The sequence below is a fragment of the Erpetoichthys calabaricus genome, chromosome 2, assembly GCF_900747795.2.
Source record: "Erpetoichthys calabaricus chromosome 2, fErpCal1.3, whole genome shotgun sequence".
NCBI classification, from domain to species: Eukaryota; Metazoa; Chordata; class Cladistia; order Polypteriformes; family Polypteridae; genus Erpetoichthys; species Erpetoichthys calabaricus.
In genome coordinates, this window is record NC_041395.2 from 86,243,696 (window position 1) to 86,263,725 (window position 20,030).

At 37.0% G+C, this 20,030-nt stretch overlaps 1 protein-coding gene across 5 annotated transcripts in view; it reads right to left on the bottom strand.

The window, feature by feature from the left end:
* atp8b2 (ATPase phospholipid transporting 8B2) overlaps nucleotides 1–20,030 on the bottom strand; it is a 142,695-nt gene that overhangs the window by 105,455 nt on the left and 17,210 nt on the right. For 3 of the 5 annotated variants that reach the window (XM_028794033.2, XM_028794030.2, XM_028794031.2), the window contains exon 2: nucleotides 19,685–19,752. In XM_028794033.2, the coding sequence (XP_028649866.1) occupies nucleotides 19,685–19,715 (31 nt within the window). In that variant the 5' untranslated portion in view covers nucleotides 19,716–19,752. Of the gene's footprint in view, nucleotides 1–4,356; nucleotides 4,886–19,684; nucleotides 19,753–20,030 lie in introns of those variants that run through there. The other 2 variants (XM_051923262.1, XM_051923261.1) reach the window with 1 other exon arrangement.

The following is a 20,030-nucleotide window of genomic DNA, read 5'->3' on the forward strand; positions in this document are numbered from 1 at the left end:
GTGACGTTTACATGTTTTATGAATAAAATGGCAAAAAAAATTATTGTTGCCAGCAAAAGCCCACGTTTGCATTACAGTACAATATGCTGATTCACAATGGAAATAAATGGGTTCTAAGTAAAAATTGATTTGTATTTAATTCTATAACTTCAGAAGAAGTTTTGAGTAAATTGAAAGACTAAATGGAGACTAAAAAAATAGCAATTAAAATGACAGAATCCTAATTAATTAAAGAAATGTTAAGGTGTTTAGACCAAAGGTGTACACTTTTCAGGTTCAATGCTGAAATCTTCTTGCTCTACAATAAACAGAAATAGCATAACATATCTTAATCCTGCATGATCCAATTCTGGCGGGAGGCTTTGAATTTCCCAGAAAAATCCAGAGAGAGGCAGGATCCAACACCGTCTGGTGCAACAGTCCAATTCACCAAACCAAAAGTCAAAAGGGCCAGTTTAAAAACTGTCTATTAGATGCATTACATAAAATTCAAGTTTGTCTGTTGGGATTAAACTACTTGTGAGTTTATTAACTATATTAATGGAATTATCCTGTCCATTTAGAGTTTGTCATTTTTGTGAAGAGTGACAATATCTTGCATTTAAGCTAAGAAGTAAGTAAATGACAAGGAACTGCAGTGGCAACTTCAAATATGGAGCACAGGTTAAGTGACCTTTTAGACAATATGATAAACATACATAAATAAATAAATGCAGCTTTTTGTTTTCTGTATCTTTATTTGGAAAAAACTTGGTTGAAATATATTTTGTCACTTTGCACATACTACTGTATATGTATAGCTTATTCATCAAGAATTTAGTCTCAGTTTCTCTCTGTACTTAAATCATGCTACACAGGAACATGTAGCAACGAACGTTATATAGGTTTTATGCAGATGGTATTTTAAATAGGAAAACATTAAAACACAGTTTAACAACTTTAATTAAAAACACATTTACTCAAAGACTTATTATTAAAAAGTCAAGCCCTGCTTGATTGTTAACCAAAAGACAACGTGCATCTACTTTAATGAGGTCACGTACATTATCAGATATTTCAGAGAGAGAAAAAAAAGACAAAGTATGTCTTAGAAAAACAGCACACCCTACTTACATTCCTGTAAACAGCATCTTTGTTACTGATATAATATGGTTAAAGAAATAGAAGGATTGGTGCATATTATCAATTGAGCATCTATATTTATTATTAACAATATGCAACAGTTACATCTGGGAGAAAATTTTAATTGAATTCTAAATATTCCTTAGAAATTTGATCGTGAAAATAAGAGGTTTGAGGTAATGCTTACCATGTAGGTTACATTATGTGGTCTGTTTCATAAAGAGACTAACAAAGAACATGTACAGTATAAAACTATCATACAGCTGATCCACCAGTCAGTAATGGCACTTAAATGATGTCTAAAATACAAACCACCAAAACACCTCTAGGGAGTTAATGTTGCAATCCACCTTTAAAATGATTCAAAGCACAAAAAAGGGCGTGATTCTTAAAATGATCTACTTTTCAACCAACCATCAGCTTTGTGACTTTTGTTTTTTTTTTTTTTAACATTACAAAGGATCCAGATTTTCCCTTAATATCACCTTTTACCAAACTGGAACTGACCCTGGACAGGAAAACTATCCATCTCAGGGCATACTCAAGCAAAACACATACATTCTTTAATACCTGGCTCATTTATTGTTACCAGTTTAGCATTCATGTGGAATAAGGGAGAAAACTAGGATACCAGAGAAAATCCACGCAACCACTGCAATATAAAAATCTCGAGTAAAAGTACATAGATAAAATGATAAATACTAGACAATAATTATGTTTATAGATTTAAATACATTTGGTCTGTTTTGGTTACAAGGAAATATATGAGAAATAACACTAGCTCTAAACTGGAAAAAAGAAATGGGAAACAAGCTTGATTTGGTGTATAAAAAAACCCAAAATTAATAAAGGAGCCAGCTATCATGACAGACAGACAGACAAACTGTCTCCTTTTCTGCAGAGAGGGTGGCAAGTGATACTGCAGAGAAAATTTTCTACGCCTCACCTGAGTTAATACTCTACTGCAGCAACATGATACTTTATGCATCTTTCAGCTATTCCTTCAAATTTGGCACATACATTTCAAGATTCTGCTCTTTTATTTTGCTCAATGTAAGAGTTTCCGTTACCCAATTCAAATAATAATCAAAAAAGTCATTCATTTCACTCATCGGAAACATATGCAATAAGCCTGAATCTGATTGGCTGGTAATGACATAATGCTGCCCAGATCAGCTCTTTCCTGTTGCTTCAGTTCTTTACTGCAGCTTTGAAAACCAATGGTCAGGGCAATATGGCAATAAATATACTGAAAAAGTTATATACACACAAGAAGTTTTGATCATTGTTTAACGTAGAGGAAACATTCAGTGTACTACAACTTGCTTGCGAAATTACCAGAAGAAAAACTCTGTCTCTTAATACAAAGCCATTTTAATCACACATAATTTTCCTTGGCTTTTTCTTGCCAAACTGGAACCATAATTTACTATTGCACTCATTTATTATAAGTAAACACTTATAGTCCTATTTTTAAACCCTCATTATATTATATTATATTATATATATATATATATATATATATATATATATATATATGTCTACAATTCAAGGCTATCAACTGTTCTTGCACCGAGTTATTGCTCAACAGTTTTTGAATAACTGATTATTATACTTCTACGTGTGTTTGCACATATTCATTATAAATATATTTGTCATTTTCAATGTATTTATTTAAATCACAGGACAACTACAATAGATTATTTAATCATTTTAATCAAAGCAGAGGACTGGAAGATATTGAAAAAGATGATACACTTTGGCAACCCCTAACGGGGCAGCCGAAATAAGAAGAAAAAGAAGAAGAATAAAAGAAACTATAGTTTCTTTATGAGGCAATAAAACATAGATGTAACAAATTGACTGCTAAGTTTAAAAAAAGGATCAAAAAGGATAAATGAATGTAATGCATCAGTTAGATTGTTCAGCTTTTGTATCCACTATTCTGAAATACTCAGACATAAAAATAAAGTTAATAAACTAAAACTGCTCTATTTTTCAAACTGCTTCAAAAAATGAACATGAAATAAGTTAGATAATATACCACTCTGAAAGATAAATCAAGCAAAATGCTTTGAATATCATTCCATGAGCATACAATACCTTTTGGATGGAAAAAAAAGCCGGATGGTAGAATAGTAATGCACTAGTCTGAATATTTTTTCCAAACATTTTGTTACACAAGATAGTTGTTTCCATCAAAAGATACCAAGTTCACATGAGTTGATATTTTTTACACAGATAAAAATCCTATAAATCTAATTAGAAAATTGCCAGGTCTTGAATTACTCTAATTCGTGTAGTTTACTACAGCACTTTAATCCCAGATCAAAATGCAGGTCCATGTTGCAATAATCAGGTATATTATCACATAGATTAAACAAATAAACAGCAGTTATTTGTTGAGAAATGCCACTGCTAGAACTCAGAAGCAAAGTTGCTGGGTAGTAAAATAAAAAAAAATAATAAAAACTACCAGGAAACAACCTATAATGCAATAACATCCAACTGTATGTTATCCTTATCAATAAACATTGAGCACAGAAAACATATGATAAGAAAGACTATGTCATGCTACAGTCACCTATAGAGAATTTTTAAAAATCTGTTACATTATTAATATGATTTTTTTCCAAAGCAAGATCCAACAGAGGTTGTATGCTAATTTATGCACATTTTCTGTCAACAGATGGATTAAATATAAACATGCCAGTGACTTTTTTGTAATATCTTCTCAGGATAGCATATTTTTGTGACTTAAATCATAAAGCTCTTAATAAAAAACTACAGCTCTACACATATACTCTACAGTTAGTAAAAACAAATTGATTGAAAATATACAGTATAAAGATTTCTGCTTTTTTGAGTTTAAATAAAGTGAAACAGACTAAAATAATTATATATGAAAGAGAAAAGGATATGTTTATGCCACCATTGATTGGGGACAAAGATCAAAATAAAAACAAATGCATGCTTTTTCAGGATGGGCATTGACACAATGGAAATGTATTATCTGGATAGTTATTGAAAAGTACAATCATTTAAAAATGTCAAATGACAAGTTAGGCACTGGCCGTTTGTAACCATGACCAGGAGGAGTGATTTTGAAACGGATGGATGGATGTATAGATGGATGAAACAAATGCAGGAACAGGGGATGCAAGGCAACATTATGCAAAATGTCTCTCACCAACAGCACCCCTTTATAACCCCAAATCCATCAGTCTTCTATACCTGTCTCCAGGCTGCTGGTAGCAGCGGTGAGACCTTGCAGCTTCTTTCTGCTGAGTGGCACCACTATAGGAAACCATTTTTCTGGTATATCCTTCGGAATGGTCATGGTTAATTAGCTTGCTGATGTTAGTGCTGCTGATGCTTTCTCAAACCAACACGAGCCAGGTCTGCGCACTGAAGGACCAACTGAGACACTTTGCCGCAACGACGAAAGGTCATTTATGCCACCTATAACCGCGTTGCAATTATGACAAATGGAAAAGGACGAAGGTGATTCAAATACGGCAAAACAGTGGTTATTTTCTAGCTCTGCATTACAACTGCGTCAAAAACAAAATTAGGAGAGCCAAAGCAATGACTTATGCCACTCATCAGAATCTTCCGAATTGCTTTCCATCATCGTGCAAATCAGATCTCACCGACTTTAAAAGTATGATCGGACATAAAACGTTGTGTGCACTTTTGAAGTTAGACGCCTGTAGAAAACATGTAATTCATTGACGTACTGCAGCTGCTGCTTCGATGAAACTCGAGCCGTCTCCAGCAAAGAACCGTCAGCACCAAGGATGCCTGCATTACATAACCAGGCACACCGCTGATTCGTCATTCTTCCACCACTCACGATCAGCCCCTGGTTGCCATAACAACTGGCTCCAGACGCGCACGTGGCCGGTGCCATTGAATAGCGTGCCAAAATGGCGAACATCGGTTTTCTATCGCTGATTGGAGCGAAGGGTATAGTGGGGAATGAGAGCGGGGTCGATCTACTCGTACACACGCGTACATACTCCTCTTAAAGACACACGGGTCTTTAAATAGAAAAAGCAGAACATTTTACTAAGTGCATTTAATTCTATAGTGTTTTTAGCATAACATGACGATTCTTTGTTCCTCGTTTGTTCAGTTCCTCGTGCACTCGTTTTCTCTAATGTTACACATCTCATATTCTTCACATGCATTCTAACGTCAAAAATGACCTTGACATCATCCCGCAATATCACTGCTTTTAAAACAGCCATTAACTATAAATATCTACTATCCGAGTCGTGCAAATCAGACTGAGAAAGAACACATCATAATATTCTAAAACAGACCAGAGATTTACAAATGATGTCTTAGAGTGAACTGCACATAAATCTAAAACTATAAACACTGTTTCATAATGCTGGCCAAATAATTCTTTTTTTTTTTTTAAAGAAAATACAAAGTATTAAAATGAAAGTGCCTTGTACACCTTGTTAGCAGCACAGACTGTGGGTTATCCTCAACTGGGGACTGGATGAAGCAGGGTATAAAAAGAATGGTAAGTGGATAGCATATTTATTTTAAAAGCATTGCATTCTTTAGTATTTGTAAATAAGGACGTGTTCTGGAATCAGAATTGGAAGGTTAGCATTAAAACTTACGAAAATCTAATTTAAAGCAACAATGAAATCTTTTTAATATCAACTTGTAATAGTACCCATTTGTATTCTTTCAAATTAATTTCATCATATACTAAAGTGAATCAACAGGTGCATTAACTATACTTTTGTGTATGTAAACTAAACAGATTTGAATAATTTTTAAAATGCACTTTAAATGTTATTAGTTAGCATTGCTGCTTTAGTCCTGAATTTAGATCTTGGCCTGGACACTACCTCTGTGCAGTATATATATGTTCTCTGGGTACTCAGTTTTCCTTCCACATCCCATTAGGTTAACTGGCAACTCCAAATTGGTTCTGACAAACTGAGGGTCTAAGAGTGAGTGTGCCCTGCAAAGGATTTGGGACCTGGAAATAATTGGTTTCTTGGTTTACAGTTTAGCAGGGTATTAATCTCTGATCCACATAACTTTAAAATGGAAGAAGAGACTTTAAAATGAATGGGCATTTATTCTTTCACAAGCTAATGGAAAAATTGGGATGGGGTAATAGACTGCTATCTGGACTTATTCCAGTCATTTATCAATTAGTCCTATGATGGAGTATGTGGCTTTGTGAAACATACTGATGGACTGGTTAAACAAATGGTTACACAACTACATTAAGGTACTGCAGTCACAAAAACACATCATGGTACATAATCTCATCCTCTTCACTATTAAATTTCTCCATCAATGGCAAGATGCTGAAAAAATGTAATGTAGGCTTTCTTTCCAAAGGTGCTATTATAAGCATAAAAATATCATCCAGGATTCTTTGATCACTTTATTCTTTATCATGTCAAGTTTCTAATTAGTAGAGATGGACAGCCTAGTGCTGACTATAGTAAGACACTCTATAAATAATAAATGGATGCTGCTGTGAAAGCAGAATGCAACAGCCCTGCCATTAACCAAATGTCAATCCAAACCCATGCTTAGTTAACTGGAGGCTCAGATGAGAGAAATGTAATTGTTAATACTGGAAAAGAACAAGCTCATGATTCTTTAAAGAGCAAAGTTTCACAGATGAAGCACACAAAATAATTTTATTAAAGTAAATTAATGCAGTGGCTCCCTGCAGTCTTGAACTAGACTATTTTGGACAAAGTCGATGGATGGAGAATGTATTTCATACTGGAAATATCATAATTTGCATACACATTATAAATGGTTATTTTCAACCCACCTAAACTCTCTTAATTGTTATGTTTTGTTTGTCTTTCCCATTCCATATTCTAACTGTTCAAGTTATTGGTATTCTTCACCCCATTTCATAAAGCTCTACAAATATGTTTTCAGTTTTGTGACTTCTACTCATTGAAAATTTCCTAAAAGGAAAAGTATAAAGCTTCAAGACATTGTCATATATTTAACTATGCATTTACTTGATCACAAATGCAAAATAAATAAATATACACATACAGTAGGTATGAAAGAAAAATAAATCACAAAATAAAAACTTTGTCTCTTGAAAAACATGGGTATTATTTTAATTTGTTGAGATATAGCTCTCTCAAAAACAAAGTGGAAAAAATGACACCAGTAGCAATATTGCAACCTGAAAACTAAACTGAGGCTCAGGGAAACTTTGACTATTCTGGAAAATAATGCATCAAATCTATGCACTAACTTAAAGTTTGAAAACTTATACTTTTTCAAATTCGAGTTCAACCAAGACAAAAAGAGAATCTTGTTCATTATTTTTTTCATCCCAGTTTTTGCATCCCACTATAGAAAGCAAGGGCCTCACTCAGCAGAATTGGAGGCCAGTCCAACTACACGTTTGTAACCATTAAAAAAGTGATATCTACAAATAATTAAATCTTTCAAAATGGAAAAAAACAGCAAACTATACATATTTCAATAATTCAGCATTGATTCAGCTGCAAATCAGATGGTTTTAAAATGGCATAACATATGTTTCTATTACATAAACCTCTTTCAAGTAAACCTTGTTATTTTTCTGTCTGTTTATTAGACATTACTAGAGTCAGTTCAACTACTACTATGAATGAATCAGAATGTGTGGGTGAGTAAAGAAGGTGTCAACATTGACAGAAAGAAGTGAGTTGACAGACAAAACCTAGAAACTGATAAAGGGAGAAGAAAAGCAAGTCCAATATAGTTATTTTATTATACTATGCTTAATTAGTTTCAGTTTTGGACATAGCACTAGCAAATTCCAAAGTGTTTGCATATTTTAACATTTTAAAGACTCGAGTGAAAATATTTTCACTTTTGAATTAGAAGCATTCTTGTCATAAAATGTATTCAGAGTAGAATTGAATTTTATATTTTCAAAAATACGCTGTACAGTCCCTCAAAGTTGCATCACAATATTTGACCAGATGTTATTGACTAAAACAATCCCTAAGAAAAGTGTGTAAAGCAAGGCTCCAAAAATAACATGCAGCACTTGCATGCATTTTATTGAAAGAAAAAAAAAGCAATACAAAAACTAATTACCATACTAATCTACAGTATCTATTTCTGGACAGATTAATCAAATTCAAAGTCATGGGGAGCCTATCCCAGAAAAATTAGGTACAGGGCTGAAACCTACCTTGAATGAGGTATGCACACACCCACATTCACTCACGCAGAGCCAATTTACAGTTTCCAAACAGCCTACAAACCCACAAAGAGGTGACATGATAGAAGTGCTTAAAATTATGAAGGGAATTAGTAGTGGATTGAGACTGATATTTTAAAATGAGTTCATCAAGAACATGGGGATACAGTTGGAAATTTGTTAAGGGTAAATTTCACACAAACATTAGGAAGTTTTTCTTTACACAAAGAATGACAGACACTTGGAAAAAGCTACCCAGTAGTGTGGTAGACAGTAAGAATTTAGGGACTTTCAAAACTAGACTTGATGTTTTTTTGAAAGAAATAAGTGGATAAGACTGGCGAGCTTTGTTGGGCTGAATGGCCTGTTCTCATCTAAACTGTTCTAATGTTCTAAAGACCCTGAGACGACACGCAAACACCACACAGACATTGAACAGCCAGAGATTCAAACAAAACAGTAAATGTAATACCAATACCATAATATCAACGTTTCTTTCCAATTACAAATAAATGACATACACTTTTTGGTACATACAATATGGAACACAATGTGTTTTAAAATGCAGTACATTACAATGAGAACCTTTTAAGTTATGGGAAGATTATCAGAGAGGCTTTGTTTTTCTTGAGCAAAATAACCAGATTACATGATGAGAAAGATTTGTTTGCTTTCTTGTTAGGTATATTAGCCTGCTGCAGAGTACCCTGTTGCCAAACTGGTGTCCAGTTTTTCTTGTTTTCAAAACAGCATACTTACAGAATCTTTTTGCCATTGTCTTCCTGCATTGTCAAAAATTGATCAAAAAGTTGTTTAACAAAAAAACAAAAACTGTACACAAGTATTTTGCAAGTAAACCAGAAGCCTGTCCTTTCAGCAACTATTCTACAGGAAATATAAATTATGCATATTAGTATTTTGTAGAACTTCAGCAGGATTAAATAAGTTTATTAACCCATCATAAAGTGGAGCCCCAAAACATAGTGAGAATAAGGAGTAATTTAAACTAACATGCAGCAAATACTAAAGAAAAACACAATTGTGATGCATTTGTAGTCAAGGAGCCCCCAAAAGGGACAAACTGGAGTCATGACAATATTCAGTGGGTTTTGGTTTTCTGTTCTTACACTAGACAGTGGTGCTCAGCAAAAGCAGCCCAAGGTCAGGAGAGAGAGAGAAACACAAGGAGAAGATGCAAATGCAAACTGCTATTAGAATGTCGGAGAAGGTAAAGCATAATCTACAGCTTCTAACAGGTATACTGGACTAGAGTAAGGATACCCACTGACAGTCAAATAGACAAGGATGATCCAAAATGGGTCTAACCTTGGGGTTTTTTGCATGTGTGTTTTGCATCATATTTTATTTATGCAGACAGTAATCTGCAACACATGACACAGCTACATACTTGCTGCAGAATAAGGAATTGTAAATTATTTTGTTCATTCCAGAAAATACATAATCTAACTGGAATCTTTTTTTATTCCCTAGATAAACAGAATAATGCAAATGGCCAAGCCCATCACCATCCTGCTTTATATTTGACTGCCGCTATCATGGTTTTGATGTTCTTCTCAATGATCTGAAAAGTATTTTTTATGGAATATATGTAGTAGATATGTTAGCGGTGTTTTAGAACACTTTATTGCCTATGATGACCTCCAAGTAAGAAAGAAAACAGACTCCTAAACTAAAACTCTTAACAAAAACAACTTAGAAACTTCTTTGAAGATCCTAAAGTGCAAATACCTTCCTTTCTTGTTTGCCTTCATGATACTGTATACTGTATTATAAAAAATAGCATTCTGTATTTTACTGCATATTATCCTATTTTTGTTTGTCCAATTCTGGCATTTACAAAAAATATCATTATACCACAATATAAGGCTTACATACAATTCAATACATGATTAAAAATCTGCTGTAATAAGGGTATTCTTTGCAGAAGTCATGCTTCTACATGAAAGCAAAAACCACCAGGGGTATCTGACTGAGCAAATAAGTGCCAAGCATAATAATTTTACAAGTAAAGCTTACATGTGAAAAATTTATCACAACTGCAGAAGTGGGAGTTAACCACATCTTCTAACTGCTTTTTTTTTTGTTCTTCTGAAAAACTCCCTTGGTGGCTAGATGGGAGGATTGGCAAGGGCTCAAGGAAACTGACCTATTCTCTCTAAGTTTTTTTGTTGTTACAGCTTTGATTCTTTTAACAATATTAATAAACAATTAAAAAAATATCAGCAATGTAGCAAAATAAACTTTTAATTATTTATAGCATTAAACAATCAACTAGACCTCAAACGTTATAGCAGCATTACTTGTTCCTCATTTTTGGAACATGAAGAAGTGAATATTCTGGAACAAGAAGAAAAGACAATATATTGGCAACTTGATTACTTTTTTTCCACTCATACACAATAGGCATTATTTTTAGCTATATTTTTTACCTAACATAAATGTACTGAAATTTACTATGTTTTTGTGCACACAGTCAAGAGGTAGAAAACACCAAAGGTAGCAACATAGCATTTCAAATAAGATACAGTATTTCAGAATCTATACATCCTGCTGCAGAATTTTAAAAAGTCAGTGTAAAAATGTATTAGAGTCGTCCATTTACTTTTACACATAAAGAGACCGCTTTCTTTAGTGGTAGGTTTATGCACAACCTATATCTGTAGAGATATGTTGCTAGAATCAATGTGCTCTTTGACAATGGGTATTCTTGGTTATTTGGTTAATTGGGAAAGAATGGTAATTTCAAGAATTCTGACAGACAAATGGCATTTGTTTATGCTTAGTAATACGATGGCATGCTAGTACTGTATGTACAGTACATTTACATGGTTTACATGAAAATGGGTCAAATGATCAGGGACAGTACAATTTTAGCAGCAGAACCTCCAGATTTACCGAAGTGGGCTAAGTATATTGTGTCACATTCTAACAATTCAATGTTAGTTTGCAATACAGGGGTGAATTTTTAAGGTCAAGGATTGTTCATTTTATACATTTTCATACTTTGGTAATATTATTACAGTCATATGAAAAAGTTTAGAAACCCCTGTCAGCCTGCATAATAATTTACTCTACTTTCAACAAAAAAGATATCAGTGGTATGTCTTTCATTTCCTAGGAACATCTGAGTACTGGGGTGTTTTCTGAAGAAAGATTTTTAGTGAAGCAGTATTTAGTTGTATGAAATTAAATCAAATGTGAAAAACTGGCTATGCAAAAATTTGTATTCAGTATCATGGTTTAGGGAAAGGCTACAAAAAGCTCTCTCAAAGGTTTAAACTGTTAGTTTCAATTGTAAGGAATGTAATCATGAAATGGAAGGCCACAGGCACAGTTGCTGTTAAACCCAGGTCTTGCAGGCCATGAAAAATACAGGAGCAGCATATGCACAGGATTGTGAGAATGGTTACCAACAACCCACAGATCACCTCCAAAGACCTGCAAGAACATCTTGCTGCAGATGGTATATCTGTACATCGTTCTACAATTCAGCACAATTTGCACAAAGAACATCTGTATGGCAGGGTGATGAGAAAGAAGCTCTTTCTGCACTCACGCCACAAACAGAGTCGCTTGTTGTATGCAAATGCTTATTTTGACAAGCCAGATTCATTTTGTAACAAAGTTCTTTGGACTGATGAGACAAAAATTGAGTTATTTGATCATAACAAAAAGCACTTTGCATGGCGGAAGAAGAACACTGCATTCCAAGAAAAACACCTGCTACCTACTGTCAAATTTGGTGGAGGTTCCATCATGCTGTGTGGCTAGTTCAGGGACTGGGGCCCTTGTTAAAGTGGAGGGTCAGATGAATTCAACCCAATATCAATAAATTCTTCAGGAAAATGTTCAAGCATCAGCCACAAAGTTGAAGTTATGTAGGGGTTGGATATTCCAACAGGACAATGACCCAAAACACAGTTTGAAATCTACAAAGGCATTCATGCAGAGGGAGAAGTACAATGTTCTGGAATGGCCGTCACAGTCCCCTGACTTGAATATCATCGAAAATCCACGGGATGATTTGAAGCAGGCTCGGCAGCCATCAAATTTAACTGAACTGAAGAGATTTTGTATGGAAGAATGATCACAAATACCTCCATCCAGAATCCAGACACTCATCAAAGGCTATAGGAGGCGTCTAGAGGCTGTTATATTTGCAAAAGGGGGCTCAACGAAGTATTGATGTAATATTGATGTTGGGGTGCCCAAATTTATGCACCTGTATAATTTTGTTATGATGCATATGGCATATTTTCTGTTAATCCAATAAACCTAATGTCACTGCTGAACAGGCATGTAATATATTAAAAGGAAGTAGCTACTTTGAAAGCTCAACTAATGATAAACAAAAATCCAAAGAATTAAGAGGGGTTCCCAAACTTTTTCATATGACTGTACATGAACAGAGTAGAGTGCTAATCAACATGCAACAAGTTGCTTCTGTTGCACCATGACATCTTGAAGAAAGGATCCGTATATTGCCATTTTGAAACAATCTTTACAATGCGTAAACAGTATATGAGAGTATGTGCATATAACATGAACAGTTTTCTACTGAACTGGTTGTTCAACAAAGCCTTCACTCTTTGATGGGCCTTTTATTCATTACCTCTTTGAGGCAGTAAACATGTTTAAAAGCCAGTCTGCTAAGTTTATGTATGTTTCCTTCTTTAATGGGGACATTAGTCCAGAGTTCTGGACAGGTGTTCTTTTCAAGAACCACAATCACCCCGTAACTGCAGCACTGAAGCCACGTTCTAACATTGGCCTGCAAATAAATGGTAACCCAAAGAAACCTATTAATTTAAGAACAACAACTTGATCAGAGCCCATATACATTTCATATGAGGAAAGAGTATGTGCCCCTAAAATCAGAGTACTCCTTGTAAATTTGAAAATAACAAAATACCACTAAATGATCAAAAGTACACAGCAGACACACTGAAGTTAGCTATTTTGTTTCCATCTTAATTTAAGGCACAGTATTGGGATGGAAATGAAGGTGGCTTCCTGGGCTCTGTGCATTTTATACTCCAAAGATTATGTCTTCCTGCTCAAACATATTGTGCCTAAACACTATGCAACCATTATAATATGTTTAGAATAATATATCTGAGTGTTTTGTCCTTTACAGCCTGTTTTTGATGTTTTTATGTGGAATGATTAGGCAATTAGCAAAGGTAGCAATATAAAAGAATGTAAGTTTGAAAAAAAATAAATAACTTTTTTCTTTTTTAGGGCGAGACCCAATCTGCACTTTTTCAAATCTGAGCATACCTGTAACCCAAAAACCAAGTTTAGGGATTGCCAAATATTCTGTCTGTACCAGTGAGCATCTGGCCCATCTAGAGTTAATATTTCTTGCTGTCTGCTCGCATGCAAGAAGTCGGTACAATTTCTGTTGTCCCCAATATCTAATACTAAGTATTTAATAAAATGAAAACTTTACAAGCTGTTGGACAGATTATAGTAATTTGTGCATTCAGCTACTGAGTGGCACCTACATCTTGTATTACAAGAACCCAGTTTCAGTTTCAAAGAAATGCATGCCTTATCTTCTCATTGAAGAAACATATTTCTACCACTGATGCTAGTCAAATGCTTAGATAAACTTTATTAATCCCCAAGGGAAAATTCAGAAACTCCAGCAGCAGCATACTGATAAAAACAATATTAATTAACTCTTTGAGGGCTGAATATTTTTTCCAAAAAACTCAGTTTTCTGAAAAGCACACATAGCAATGGTTTCACACATAAGTCAACATAAAACATCTGTTGCTATGTGCTGTGGCTGCTGTTGGCATATGTTCGGCATCTCTGGTGGCAGTGGCTGGGTGGGGGCATGTCGATGGTCAGCAGGAATGCACGGTGGCCCAGCTGCCTGGCTGTCTTCACACAGCAGGTGGATGGTGGTGGCGGTCGCAGTGTGATGCAATCTGGTTTGTACCTCTTGACATCATTAAGTGGTGGTCCTACCAGGCAAACGCTTCTGCAGGTGCATCAGCTACACAAAAGTGTTCAGCACCACAATCAGCTAAGGACTGATCAGATGATGCTGGTACCTCACTTTCGCTTTTGATATCCATCTCCAGATCACTTGCATCATACTCGGAGTCCAACAAGTCAGAGTCCTATTCAACAAAATTACGCAAAACGTCCATGGAGTATTTTGCTTTGCATATTCGCTTTGGTCTCTCTCCAGATGTCAGTACCATTTTAGAGGTTGTTTGCTCTTCGCTACTCATGCATGCTTAGGGAATCAACGTTAAATCAACAAACCTATGTAACTTTCCTTCTAGCAAAGAGTCAAACTAAAACATAAGGGTGAGTATTGTTGCAGTTTACAGCTGATTACCGTCCTCTACTCCTGAATTTTGACAAAAGTCGACATCAGCCCTGAAAGAGTTAAAGACTGAAAAAAACACAGTGCAAGTTAAAAAGTGAAAGGTGGAGAGTGTGAGGAAGGTATAACAGTCAATAACATTGAATAGTGTTAACGTTTACCCCAACCGCCCCCGGTGGAATTTAAGAGTTGCATGGTGGGGGGGGGGAAGAGTTGGGTGGGGGGGTGAATGATCTCCTCAGTCTGTCAGTGGAGCAGGACAGTGACAGCAGTCTGTCGTTGAAGCTGCTCCACTGTCTGGAGAGGATACTGTTGGATGCAGTGGATTCTCCATGATTGACAGGAGCCTGCTCAGCGCCCGTCGCTCCGCCACAGATGTCAAACTGTCTAGCTCCTTGCCTACAATAGAGCGTGCCTTCCTCACTAGTTTGTCCAGGCCTGAGGCGTCCCTCTTCTTTATGCTGCCTCCCCAGCACACCACCACGTAGAAGAGGGTGCTCGCCACAGCCATTTGATAGAAAATCTGCAGCATCTTATTGCAGATGTTGAAAGACTCCAGCCTTCCAAGTATAGTCGGCTCTGCCCTCTCTTGCACAGAGCATCAGTATTGGCAGTCCAGTCCAGTTTATCATCCAGCTGAACTCCCAGGTCTGTACCCTCTGCACACAGTCACCTCTGATAATCACGGGGTCTGTGAGGGGCCTGGGCCTTCTAAAATCCACCACTAGCTCTTTGGTTTTGCTGGTGTTCAGTTGTAGGTGGTTGGAGTTGCACCATTTAACAAAGTCCTTGATTAGGTTCTTATACTCCTCCTCCTGCCCACTCCTGATGCAGCCCACGATAGCAGTGTTGTCAGCGAACTTTTGCACGTGGCAGGACTCCCGAGTTGTATTGGAAGTCCGATGTATATAGGCTGAACAGGACCGGAGAAGGCACAGTCCCCTGCGGCACTCCTGTGCTGCTGACCACAATGTCAGACCTGCAGTTCCCGAGATGCACATACTGAGGTCTGTCTGTAAGATAGTCCACGATCCATGCCACCAGGTATGAATCTATTCCCATCTCTGTCAGCTTGTCCCTAAGGAGCAGATGTTGGATGGTGTTGAAGGCGCTACAGAAGTCCAGAAACATAATTCTTACTGCATCACTGCCTCTGTCCAAGTGGGAGAGGGATCGGTGTAGCATATAGATGATGGCATCCTCTGCTCCCACCTTCTCCTGGTATGCGAACTGCAGAGGGTCGAGGGCTGGCGAACCTGTGGCCTCAGGTGGTGAAGCAGCAGCCAGTCCATGGTCTTCATCACATGTGACGTCAGGGCGACAGGCCTGAAGTCATTCAGCTCACTAGGACGTGATAACTTTGGGACTGGGGTGATGCAAGATGTTTTCCAAAGCCTCGAGACTCTCCCCTGTTCCAGGCTCAGGTTGAAGATGCGCTGTAGAGGACTCCCCAGCTCCAATGCACAGGCCTTCAACAGTCATGGCGATACTCCATCTGGACCCACTGCTTTGCTTGCACAAAGTCTCCTCAGTTGTCTGCTTACCTGGGCTGCTGTAATTGTGGGTGGGGGAAAACTCTCTTCTATGCTGGTATCAGCAGAAGGATGGGTGGAGGATGCAGTACTCTGAGGTGAGAGTGGGTTAGGGTGGTCAAACCTGCTAAAAAAGTTGTTCATCAGGTTTGCTTTCTCCCGGTCTCTCTCGATGGAGGCACCCCGGTTCGAGCTGCAGCCAGTGATGATCTTCATCCCATTCCACACTTCCTTCATGCTGTTACTCTGCAACTTTTGCTCCAGTTTTCTCCTTTACTGCTCCTTCTCCACCCTGAGCTGGACTCGGAGTTCCATCTGCACGCGCTTAAGCTCATGCTGATCACTGCCTTTAAAAGCCCTTTTCTTCTGGTTCAAAAGGCCCTTGATGTCACTTGTAATCCATGGCTTGTTGTTAGCATAGCAGCATACGGTTCTTACTGGAACTACAATGTCCATACAGACGTTGATGTAGTCAATAGTCAACAATCTCCTCAATGTTCTCACTATGTGACCCCTGCAAGATATCCCAGTCCGTAGTTCCAAAGCAGTCTCTCAGAGCCTGCTCTACCTCAGGGGACCACTTCCTGAATGAGCGTGTGGTTGTAGGTAGCTCCCTCACTCTTGGTTTGTAGTGAGGCTGAAGCAGAACCAGGTTATGATCCGCTTTCTCAAGCGCAGGCAGCGGGGTGGCGCTGTATAAGTCCTTAACGTTTGCACACAGTAGGTCAATAATCCTATTGACCCAGGTGTTACAATCCACATACTGGGAGAAGGCAGATAATGTTTTGCCCAGCGTCACATGGTTAAAATCTCCAGAGATTAGCACAGGCGCCTCGGGGTGCTGTGTTTGTAGTTTAGCAACAGCGGAGTGGATGATGTCACCCGCTATCTCCATGTCCGCGCAAGGAGGAATGTAAACAATAACAATGACGTGTCCAAACTCTCTGGGCAACTAATAGGGACGCAAACTTACGGCCAACAGTTCGATGTTCCTGCAGCAAGTGCAGATTTTGACGTTTACATGTCCAGGGTTGCACCACCTTGTGTTCACGTAGAGAGGGAGACCTCCTCCTTTTCACTTCCCGCAGATATTTGCGTCTCTGTCCACTCTAACTGGGCTAAACCTGGGTAGCTCCACGTTAGCATCTGGGATGCTAGTTGTTAGTTCCTGACATTTTTCACCAGTGCAGCCAGTTCATCGATCTTATTTGGTAGTGAGTTCACATTTCCCAGGATCATAGAAGGCACCGAAGGCTTGTATCGCCACTTCCTCACTAGCCGCTTAGCATTTAGCTTAGCGCCAGCTCTGCTGCCACGATACGGCCTTCTTACCTCGTCAGGTAAATAGGGAACCACACCGGCACGGGCCTTTGTTCTCAGCACTAGAAGTTAACTAACTGAATACACGAGTCTCGGCGTGTAAAAATCCATGTCCAAGTACTAAAAAGTGTCCAAGAAACGATTCCACATACAGTAAAAGAAAGAGGTAGGAGTGATCACAGAGATAGAGAAAAAGGTAGAAAGATAAAGAAGATAAAGTCCTACATGGAACTGCTGGAAAGGCTGCCACTCATGGCGGTGCCTAACTAACTAGCAGTAATCTTGTATCTAAATCTTAGTAAATGTAGCCCCCATCTGACTTGGTTAGTGGACTCAAAGAAATGAAACGATTGTTAAACTTAATACAAAAAACTGTGAAATTTTATATACACTTTTATAAATGGCATTCCATTTTGGTTTTCAAGTACATTCAATTCTTTGTTTCATAATAATATAATGAATGCGGGCATAAGAAAGTGACACATGTATCAAAGTTCTGACAGATGACAAAAACTTCATTTATCCCCATGGCAAACAATGACTTCTTCCCCTGAATCTTTCTGCTGCAATTAAATTAGATTAATCCATGTAGAGCTACTACTAGCAGATGTTTCACTGCAGATCATAGAGCATTTCATGAAAGGTTATTTAAATATGCAGTTTCACATTAAAGGCACATCTTACAGTGTACATCCATGTGCACATATTTTAAAACTGTATATGAATATCTCTTCCCACTGTATCATGTAAGCAGCCATTTTTTGTAGCAGAAAAGGCAAGGTATACTTAGCCAAGCAAATATATGTGTTTAAGATGTGATTCAATGTAAAATGTATTTTTAAGATATTTAACGACTGATTTTAAACTGTCCACACGGCACTTATAAATATGATGTGTCCATAAATCATCAATCAGATCTTAATTTGGTAAACTGGCATGTATAAAAGAAAAAAAAAAAAAAAAGATTACAATTGGCCCAAAAAATCCTGGATTGTTGCATCTCTAATGTGAAGTGCTATTATCAATGAGATTATGAACAAAAATAAAAAATCCAAAACGTACAATTCAACACTATTGCACAATCCTTTTACCTAAACTATGTGCCATGCTAAATATGTGCCTATCCTGGAAGCATCAGGTTTAAGTCAGAAGTTAACCATGGCAAGGCACAAGTTCATCAGAGCACCCAGTCATACGGACGTACAGTACACACACAGCAAAATTACAATAATCTATTAAACTAAGACCTACGTCTCTTCATCTTTTTTAATGTTAGAGAAAACTTCCATGCAAACATGGAGAGAATATGCAAACACAAAGAAGGTTGTGCCACTAACCACTGTGTCATCCATTCTACAGTATTTGTGCCACACAAGTCACAATAGTCTACTATCAACTCTTTATCACCCAACTAGATTTTTTTTTCTCTCAACTAATAATTGCTGAAGTACACAACCTGTGACAAATGTCTCAAATCATAATGCATTTACTGAACTGCCTGAAAAGGCAAAGCAAACTGCATTTGGAAATACACTTCAGCCATTAATATGATGTGAAAAGCCAGTACAAATGAAATTTGAAGGTAACTAAGATATTTAGTAAGAAGCCCAGATTTTCATCCACCAACCAATTATTCAGTTACATGGTTTAGTGTGCAAATTATTCAAAATTTAATTTGCCATGCCAAGCTAATTGCAGCTGAATCAAAGGATTACTTCACAAAGAAGGCTTTGTTGCATATTTAAGAAAAAAAAATCACTTTGCTGTTAGGGAATGTCCTAAAATATACTTGTGTGAGGCAAGAACAGAATGCTAGTACTATGGTCAGTTTCAACCTGAGTAAAAACATTTTACACTTTTCCTACATATTATTAGTCTTGCTAAATTATTGTATTAAAGCCCATTGCTTTATGTCCTGCTGTTAATATACTGATTAGTCAGAGGCCTACAGGACACACCCATAGAGTTCTGGTTGAGTTTCACTTCCTACATTTTCTAAATTTTCTCAACTCTTAAATTTACTAGTTCCAAGTAATAGTTTTAGGAGTGATGATTTGGAACCAGTATAGGTGGAAACCATTTCATTCTCATTTAAATGGACAGTTTAACGTTATTTTCAAATTGACATACCTGGAGGACTTTTCTCTGTACACAGCTCCATCCCAGTGGTTGTGCTTCCCTGAGTCCCATGAGATAGCCTATGAGAGATAAAAACAAGTCAGATCTGCCAGATCTTCTTGAATTAACTTCTCTCACTTCAAAGGAGAGTCCCAAGTGTATTTCTCTTTGAATTTCCAGTGTAAAAACAATCAGTCTATGTGTAAATTGCACACATATTTGATCTAGTTTTGAGAAAGTTCCTTCTTGTTACTTCTCAGACATAACACTTGCCAAGGAAAGCTTTAAAACTTAAAAACAAAATAAAGAAAAACAAGTTATCATTTCTCCTTAAAGGTCCAACTTAGAATTTATACTT